This window comes from Orycteropus afer, unplaced genomic scaffold, assembly GCF_000298275.1.
Source record: "Orycteropus afer afer isolate SDZICR_OR568_19922 unplaced genomic scaffold, OryAfe1.0 scaffold00072, whole genome shotgun sequence".
NCBI classification, from domain to species: Eukaryota; Metazoa; Chordata; class Mammalia; order Tubulidentata; family Orycteropodidae; genus Orycteropus; species Orycteropus afer.
The window spans coordinates 2,019,505-2,028,882 of record NW_006921659.1 but is presented as its reverse complement, the minus strand read 5'-3'; the positions used below and the strand labels follow the sequence as shown (position 1 = coordinate 2,028,882).

General features: G+C 45.5%; 1 protein-coding gene across 1 annotated transcript in view; it reads right to left on the bottom strand.

Moving 5' to 3' along the window:
• The window catches only part of SLC22A16 (solute carrier family 22 member 16), a 52,497-nt gene extending 44,633 nt beyond the window's left edge, over positions 1 to 7,864 (bottom strand). The window contains exon 1 of the mRNA XM_007940856.1: positions 7,812 to 7,864. Within this exon, the coding sequence (XP_007939047.1) occupies positions 7,812 to 7,864 (53 nt within the window). The remainder of the gene's footprint in view (positions 1 to 7,811) is intronic.
• Between the last annotated feature and the right edge of the window lie 1,514 nt (positions 7,865 to 9,378).

Sequence of the window (9,378 nt, the reverse complement as noted above, 5' to 3'; positions counted from 1 at the left end):
TCTATCCAAGCAGTTCCACTTCTTTTGGAAGATTCTAGATGGGCCTCTTCTTATACAGCAGAGGTACTCGTTTCCCTGCTCTCACTCAGTCTATGCCTGCCTGTGCCATGGCTTTAGTCAGGCACATCTTAGTCTTTAAAGTGAAAACTTTCTTGCTAACACTTTAAAGAAGTTGTTTTTGCAACAGATTTGTACAAAGCAATATGTACTTTGATTTCTTGACTGTTGCTTCCCTGGGTGTTGACTGTGGATCCAAGTCAAATGAAGCCTTGACAACTTCAATCTTTTGTTCATTTATCATGATGTTGAGTATTGGTCCAGTTGGGAGGATTTTTGTTTTATGTTGAGATATAATCCATACTGAAGGCTTCTCCCATAATGATTACAGCCTAGTAAACCCAATGGGCCAGTTCTACTCTATCAGATGGGGTCACTAGGAGTCGATAACTGACTTGACAGCAGACAACAACAGAGAACTGGTTAAGGAAACTAAGGTAAAGGCTGCCTGGAAGATGCCTAATGGACAGGGCAGTGACGAATTTTCACTGAAAGAGCATTGCTAGGGTCTAAAACATGAGACCACTCTATCCAGATAATTCCAGTGTGGAGCCTGTGGCCAACCAGCGTCTCCCTGCCAGATGCTGTGGCAATAAAGATCTTGGATGTCAGTCTGACCTCTTGAAACCAAATCCTGTTTGGGGCCAAAGAGGCATCCTATAATAACAATCCCACATGACTATGACTGAAAGAGGACCATAAATCATATATGGTGTACATATTTATAATACTTTGACACCACCCCACCCCTCCAATTGTACTTCAGCAAACCACAATACAAACAGCAGACCTGTTTTGTTTGCCTGAAGTTTACCAGCCTGGCTCTGAAGGTATTTTAGCTTGTTGACTAAGTAGTTTCATCACCTTGAGCAACTCTACCACTGAGAAGTTCCCATTTTGCCCTCTGCAAATTACCTCCCACCCTACCAGACCCCCTATCCTTCCCACTGACCATGTCCAGTATCATCCAGTTGTCCAATCTTTGGACCTCACTATCTTCTCCGTTGAGTTGATTCTGATCCATAGCAACTCCTCCTTGGGTTTCTGAGGCAGTATCTCTACGGAAGAAGATTATCTAGTCTTTCTTCTGAGAGTGGCTGATGGGTTTGAACTGTCAGCCTTCTGGTTAGTAGTCAAATGCATTAGGCACTACGCTACCAGAGCTCCTAGCTTCTCCAGTTTATTGCCACTTGCCCAGCCTCCATTCCCTCCCTAGCCAGCCAGGACTCAACAGTCAGCACTAGGACTATCCTCTCACCCTCACACACAGCACCCACCTGGCAGGCCTCTGAGGCCAACATCTGCCCTCTCTGTCTCACCTCTAGTGAAGTCTAGGATTCAGGAAGTCTGGAGTGAGTCCAGGACTCACAAGGTTAAAAAACTTCTCAGGAGATTCTGAAGTAGATGAGAAACATCCCCAGGGAACTCTAATGTGCTGGCTTAACTCTATATTCATACAAAGTTTGACATTCAAAACATTTAACAATTGTTGTAGAGCTTTCATAGACAGCTTATATACATGTAATTTGTTACAATCACTTTGGAAAATTGTTTGGCCGTAGACTATATGCACACCCAGCAAATCCTCTCCTAGGTATATACTCAAAGGAATGTGTACACAAGTATCTCAAAAGACATCTATGAGAATGTTCACAGAAATGTTATTCACTTTAAGCCCAACCTGGAAATATATAAATGTTTATTGATAGTAAATGACCAAGCTGAAATATGAGCAAACTACTGTGCACTATGTAGATCAATCTCACAAACACAGTCTTGAACAAAAGAAGCCAGGCAAAGAGTGCAATGTTTAATTCTTTGTGTATAAAGTTAGAGTCAGGCAAAATTAACCTATGGTGTTAGATGTGAGGACAGTAATGTGTTTGGGGGAGGGGTTAGCGATTGGGAGAGGGCATAAGAAGGTTTCTGGGGTGACCCGAGTTGTGGTCACACAGGTGTGTTCATGTTATGATAATTTATGAGGTTGCATATTATGATGTGCACCTTTCTGTACATACATTACAGTTCAATGGAAAAGTTGTTAGCTTGTTTGCTTGTTTGTTTGTTTTAATCTGCATTAAAAGTATCCAGCAGTGCCCCTGATGAAGTGTGGTCAGAATGGGTGCCAAGGCACACCAGTCTGTTCTTATGGTGCCTACCACTGGATTTCAGCTCTGGGTGGCCAATCACTGCAGACTGACAAGAAGGCCTCTTTCCTAAGCGATAGATTATTTACCTAAGTTGGATGTCTCAACTTAGAATTCTCACAGAGAATACAGCAAGTTAAACAAGTCTCAAATGGAACTCAATGTCTAAGCCCCAAGCCTGCCTCACATAAAGTGTAACTATTTCTGAGTTAGGACACCATCATTCACACAAACCAGAAATCTGGGGTAAGGGGCATGGTGGAGGAAGGCCTAAGTGGGAGCTCCTCCTTCATGCCTTAGTGCCAGGAGGTTCCTTCAATTCCAGCTGTCATACTCCCTGCCCACACTCCCACCTCTTTCTTTGATCTAGGACTTCATCTTCTCTCACCTGGGCTACTACCTAGGTCTTCACTAGCCTCCTTGCCTCAACTCCTACAACTCCAATGCGCCATTCACTCTGCCAAAGTGACCCTCCTAAGACACATGTTCCTTAGTATGACACATGAAAATATTCCTGAAGATTATTATAAGTTTACTTCTTGTTTCCCTTATCTCACACCTACACTTTATACACCAGAGATCCTCACACATGCCATACTAGTTTACATGGATATATGAAATATACATATGGATTCCGACTCACAGTGATACCATGTGTTCTACAGGGGTTTCTTGACTATGACCTTTAAGAAAGCAGATTGCCCTTTCTTCCATGGTTGCTGCTGTGTGGGTTCGAACCACATTTAAGTTAATAATCTGTTGTTGTTGTTGTTATTTGCCATCGAGTCGGCCCCGACTCATAGCGACCCCTCCTTGGGTTTCCGAGGCAGTATCACTACGGAAGTAGGATTGCCCAATCTTCCTTCCGAGGAGTGGCTGGTGGGTTTGAACTGCCAGACTTCTAGTGTGAACCATTTGCATTACCCAGAAACCCTGATATAAAATAAATATATTAAAAGTCCTGGGCATTCTTTCAATTCAAACTTCCCTTTCCCTATTACAAAGATAATATCTTGATTAAGCAAAACTCTACTTCTTTTGCCCTTTGGCTAGCCCTTCAGCACTATAATATATCATTCACTCCCTTACAAAGATTTGTTTTCCTTCAGGTGGTCATCCATGCACCCAACTAAGGACCTCACCAGGACAACAGACCAATAGATACAACACACTGTGCTTACAACTGAAGAAACATGCTAATGGAAAAAGAACATCACAGATACAATGAGCAGGAAGAAAAAAAAAAAGAGGAGAGGAAAAGCAAAGACAACCAGAACTTATAGGAAGGGCCCATGTAATTTGGGTGCTAGGTGAAGAAACAACAGTCTATCCTCGATTTATATCGATCTGTATAAAGATGCATTAACTGAAGGTATCCCACAGTGATTAAGAGTATAGACTCCAGAGCCAGATTGCCAAGTTTTGCATCTTGACTCTGCCATTTGCTACCTGTGACCTTGGGCAAGTCACAGTACCTCAGTTTCCTCACCTGAAAAAAATAGGCTGTTATGAGAATGACAATATGTATAAAGCACTGACTGTGGAACACTGTAGGTGCATGTAAGAGTTCACTGTAACTGTGTTCATAAGCTTAAATCAAAAAAGAAGATTTTTTTCCCAAAACTTTTTCACAAGTTGGAAAAAACCTACCTAATCCATAAATACAGGTTGGTCACAAACTCCACATTCCAACTCTGAAATTTGAAACCATGACTCCCCTTCTCACAAGACAACTCAGGGATCCAGGTTCTTCGTGCCTCAAGACTCAGACACCTGAATCCCAGTTTCCTTAATTCCCTCTCACACAGGGCTTAAGTTGTGATACTTATGGAACAGCAATACTGTTTCAAGACCAGTCCTGGGACAGCTTGTCAGTTCTTCTCAGATGTACTGCTTAAAGGTGGTTAGGATAGTGCTTCCTTACCCCAGAAATGACTAATTTAAAATGACAGATCACCAGGATTCCCTACTTAACATTTTCATTAGGTTTCCTTAAGAGAAGACTAAGCAATAACATACAATAACCTCCCTTTCTATGAATAAACCATAAAGAGACCAATTGCAACAAATACTGGAGGAAAGATAGGGTATCATGTTCTTACTAAGGAGTCCTGGTGGTGCAATTGTTAAGCATTCGGCTGCTAATTGAAAGGTCAGCAGTTCCAACCCACTGACAGTTCAAATCCACCAGCTGCTTGCAGGAGAAAAGACCTGGCGCTCTGCTCCCATAAAGGTCATACCCTAGGAAACCCTATGGGGGCAGTTCTATTCTGACCTATAGGGTTGCTATGAGTCAGAGTCAACTCAACAGCACACAACAAGAACAAGATGTTCTGGCCAAACTTTTTTTTATCTTCTGTAAGCATTGGCTTGTTACCCTTTTCCCTCCTGTAAGTCACTTTCATAAGTCAAGCCTTCCCATCCATATGGGGGCTCAGGTAGCAATAATAGCCATGATTTCTTGAGAACTTACTGAATGATAAGACTTCTGTATACATTATTGTGGCAGACCAAGAGTTGTCTTAACAATCCATTCTCTTCTTCCACCACAGTGAGCACTGTTTGCCACGTGGATGAAGACAATGGGAATAGCTGCCTGGTGCAGAGAGGGAGCCTTTTGCTGTGGACCACAGAGTTGCCCTGCCTGCTTGGATCCCTGGATGACCCTGTAGAACAAAACCTGTCAGCTGGCTCTGGATGGTTACTGGGAAAGGATAAACTTCCAGTTGAGAGATCTATTTGTTACAGCACCTTAGCCAAATACCAACTAATACAATTATCTTAGCTAATCCCTAAAATACATGGGGAAAGAATGGTATTTGTATCTCCTACTTCATAGGGTCATTGTGAGGATGACATGAGAGATTGCATGTAGAGTTCTTAATAATAAACATGTCACACAATAATATGTAATATTATTCCCATATTACAGATGAGGAAATGGTAAATAACTTCCTCAAGCTAATAAACAGTAGTGTGAATTGGAACCCAGACACCCAACCCCAGAGTTTATAATGCAATCCACATACTGCTGTGCTTCCAGAAGGGTAAAATGATATAATGCATAAAGGGTCTGTCAGAGTCCAGGAGTTGGCACCTAACTGTGCTCAGGAGAGCATCATTGTGGAGAGCATGGGCTGTGGAGGCTGAGGAACCTGCCAAACAACCTTGCTCTGCAACTATGAGATTTGTGAGTTAGGCAGAAGCCTTGGTTTTCTCATCTGTAAACGGAGACCCTCACAGGACTGCGGTGAAGATTAAAAGAGGTAATGTATACAAAAAGCTATGATCAAGCCAGACACAAATGAATGTTCAGTGATGCTGGTACCAGGGGAAACAGCACTGAGTGGCCTCTTGCCTCTCCTCCACTTGTCAAACTGCTTCCTTTTTGCAGACACTGGGAATAATAACCAACATTTGTGCAACTTCATTTGTGCAACTACCACATCATTTCTTCACCACAAGCCTGGGAGGTAGGTAAATGAAATTCCACCACCACTGAGTCATTTCTAAGTCACAGAGATCTTTTAAGACCGAGCAAAACTGCCCCATAGGGTTTCCAAGGCTGTAAATCTTTATGGAATCCAAAACCTACTGCCATGGAGTCCGTTCCAACTAACAGTGACCCCCTTTAGGTTTGTAAGACTGTAAATCTTTATGGAAGTAGATTGCCTCATTGTTCTCTGGTGGAGCAGCTGGTGGGTTTGAACCTCTGACCTTCTGGTTAGCAGCCCTAGAAGCTTTAACCACTATGGCACCATTCCCATTTTATGGATAGGAAATGAAGGCATAGATTAGTCCCAGAGTCACAGTAGAAGTAAGTGGCAGTTCAGGATTCAGATTTAGGCCCATATGTCTGGTGGTCATGCTCTGTGCCCCTCACCCAGCTGCCTTTCCTCCTAATGTACTCTGGGTTGGATAGAGGAATTCTTTAAATGAATGAATGGATAGATGAATATATATATATATATATTCTATTTAACAAAAAAACCTCGCTGCCATTGAGTCGATTCTGACTCATAGCAACACCCTTTGCATTTCCAATGTGGTAAATCTTTACAGGAATAGATTGCCCAGTCTTCCTTGCATGGAGTGGCTGGTGGGTTTGAATCGCCAACTTCTGGTAGTGGTCAATTGCCTTAGACACTACACCAGGCTGCTAACCAGAAGGTCAGTGGTTCAAACCTGCCAGCTGCTCCGTGGAAGGAAGATGAGGTGATCTACTTCTGTAAAGATTTATGGCCTCGGAAACCCAATGGGGGTTGCTATGCATCGGAATTGACTTGATGGCAGTGAGTTTGGGTTGGTTTGCTATTTAACAAATGAAAAGAGGGTACCAGGTGTACAAGGTAACTGTTCTGGTTACCTAGTGCCGCTCTGACAGGAATATACCACAAATGGGATGGTTTGAACAAACAGGAGTTTATTCTCTTACAATTTTGGAGGCTAGAAGTCCCAGTTCAAAGTCCCAGGCTCTAAGGGTAGGTGAAAGCCCCTCAACCTTGGGCTTCAGCTCTGCCTTCTGCTCCCAGCCCACTGAAGCTGGAGGCTTTCTTCACTCAGGCAGCTACTAGCTGCTAAGGCTGACAAACCCAGGGTGGACAAGTGAAAAGGCATAGTCCCCGATATTAGCAAACCACATGGCAGGCCACTGATTCAAGTCCAGGGACAGTTCCAAGACTGGCAGAGCATGGCAGGCTACTGAATGAAGGCTCGGCTATATGCAGGGTCCAAGCATGCCGAAAAGCTAGAGACCTTCCTCAAAGCTGCTTCTTACTTACTGGAAGCAGACCACATCTCTAAATCAGCTTCTCAGCTGCTCCAGTAGATTCCACCATGGAATTGACTGCCAATCTCACCATGGGGAATAACTACATGCAGCTGCCCAGCCACTCAACTAGGCCCAGCCAAGTTGACAACAACCGTAACTACCACAGTAACCTACTTGGGTTAAAGCATAACTCTAAGCTGTGGTAACAATGAGTCCTTAGTCCTATGAGCCTCAGTTTTCCCATCATTAAAACAAGGATTCTAGCACCTGCTGTCCAGAGTCCTTGTGGGTTTTAAATGAAACCCCGGCTGTAATCACTCACCCCTCACAGTGCACCTGGCTCATACTAGGTCTCTATAACTGGCAACCAGCTTTGGCTGTTGTTCCTCCGGGCAACACCTGCCAGACAGTGAGGGAGACCCTTTGCCGGGACTGCGGGCGCGGCAGCAGTCGCCTGGGAAAGTGAAAATGGAGCCAGTTTGTCGGATTAGAAAAATGAGCTGCCAGGAACATGCACGACTCTGCTCGTGTGACCCGAACCCCTCCAGGCAGGCCTCGTGACAACGGTTCCCGTGAGGGCGCGCCCCCAGGTCCCACCCCACCGCTCTCAGTGCGAGTGCAAGTGCCTCTTTTCTAGCTGTGGGTGTCCGCCGCCAGGGAAGCCAAGCTCAGCCTAGGGCTAGGAGTTTGGACGCGGGTCTCCAGACTTCCTTGCTAAAGAAGGAGGCGCGCGCAGATGTTTCAGCATTCAGAGCGCAACGTGAAAACTCCACTGCAGGAGAAAGCAATGTGTTGCAGGATACTCCACCCGCGCCTCCACCCACGTGGCTCCTTACCTGCCGAAGTGCCCCACGCGGTCAAATATCAACTCGAAGTTACCGGGCCCCATGGTGCAGCCGCGCACTCCACTCCGAGCCGGGACGCGCCGAGCTCCCCCAGAGTCCGGGCCGCTGGCACGGTGCCCCGCCCCGCCCTGCCCCGCCCCGCGCGGAGTGGGCCCGGCCCGGGCTAACCACCCTGCGGGTCGGGCCCGGGCCCAGGGGTGCCGCCCGCGGGCCGGGGATCTCTGCGCTCCCGGCGCGTTCAAGCTGTGAGCAGGACTAGCCGGTATTCGTCCCTGCCTCATTCAGTCTCTCCTTTCCCCCGGCTTACCCACGTCGCCTGTGGTCTCTTCCCCAGTCTGCTCTGGTCCCCAGAGGCCGCGTCACACCGATGCCCTCACCCGCAGCTCTACCACTTCCCGCATCTTCCATGCAACCTCCTTCTGACCTTTGGCACTCACTGTATACATGTGGTTGCCACACTCAAAGGAAGTCCCAGAGCTGCCACCGCGCAACAGAAAAGGTTGTCACTCAACATCCTAGGGACAGAATGGAGAAGCCAGGCTCAGTCTGGGGGCCATAAGAACACAGAATCTTCAGAATGACACGCCTTAAAAACAGGACTCTCAAATTACGAGCTTAAGAATGTACTGGAGTACTTGCTTTAAAATTTATGTTTCTGACTCCGTTCTTGGTAATTCACCCTGCGTGGGGTGAGGCCCAGAAATCTGATTTTTAATATGCAGAGCAGGTAGTTCAATGGCCCACACTCTGAAATAGGCTGAGGTTTGGCATGTACCCAACCCAGGCGATAGGTAATCTTCCCACAGGATTGCAGCAGGTGAAAGAACTGTGGAGAAAGGTCCAATGGCTGCTACACAGAGCCAGCAGAGAAGCTTGACTGTGGCTTTGTCCAGAAGGGTGGTGCCCTCCTTTAGTGACCCTGGCTGTCACGGGCCACACTGTGGGTCTGTCTGGCCACTCGAAATAACCACTAGACTGTGAGCTCTGAGAGGACAAGAATGCAATCTCTTGGTCACCTCTGCTGCCCCAGCCCCTTAGCACATGCTGTCACCTCTGCATTTCACCTTACCCTTAAAATCTGAGAGTCAACATACTTTCTGAACTGCTTGGGGGCTCTCACGTTTGAGAGTCAGGAGCAGAGCACAAAGAATGGATTCCGGGGTCACCAAGAAGTGTTAGGACCCTGAAGGACTCTGTTAGGGAATTTACTTTTACCAAAAAACAAAGGGAACCCCGAGTGGATACTTAAGCAGCTTTTCTGCTTCACTCTTGGCATGAACAAATAGGATTTGAAAAAAGAAGAAATGCTGTCTCCCAAAGTACTTTCCTCACCTATTTGTCACAGAGCCTGAAGTCACACCATTAAATATGTATTTGATTTTGTTATGCATAATCTTCTCTAGACATTTTCTTTTTCTTTTTTATAATTTACCTTAGTTTGTTATTCTTGAGAATATAGACAGCAGAATGTACACCAAGTTTCTACAGTTTCTACAATACAGTGACATTGATTACATTCTTCAAGTTATGCAGTCATTCTCACCTTCTTTTCCAAGTT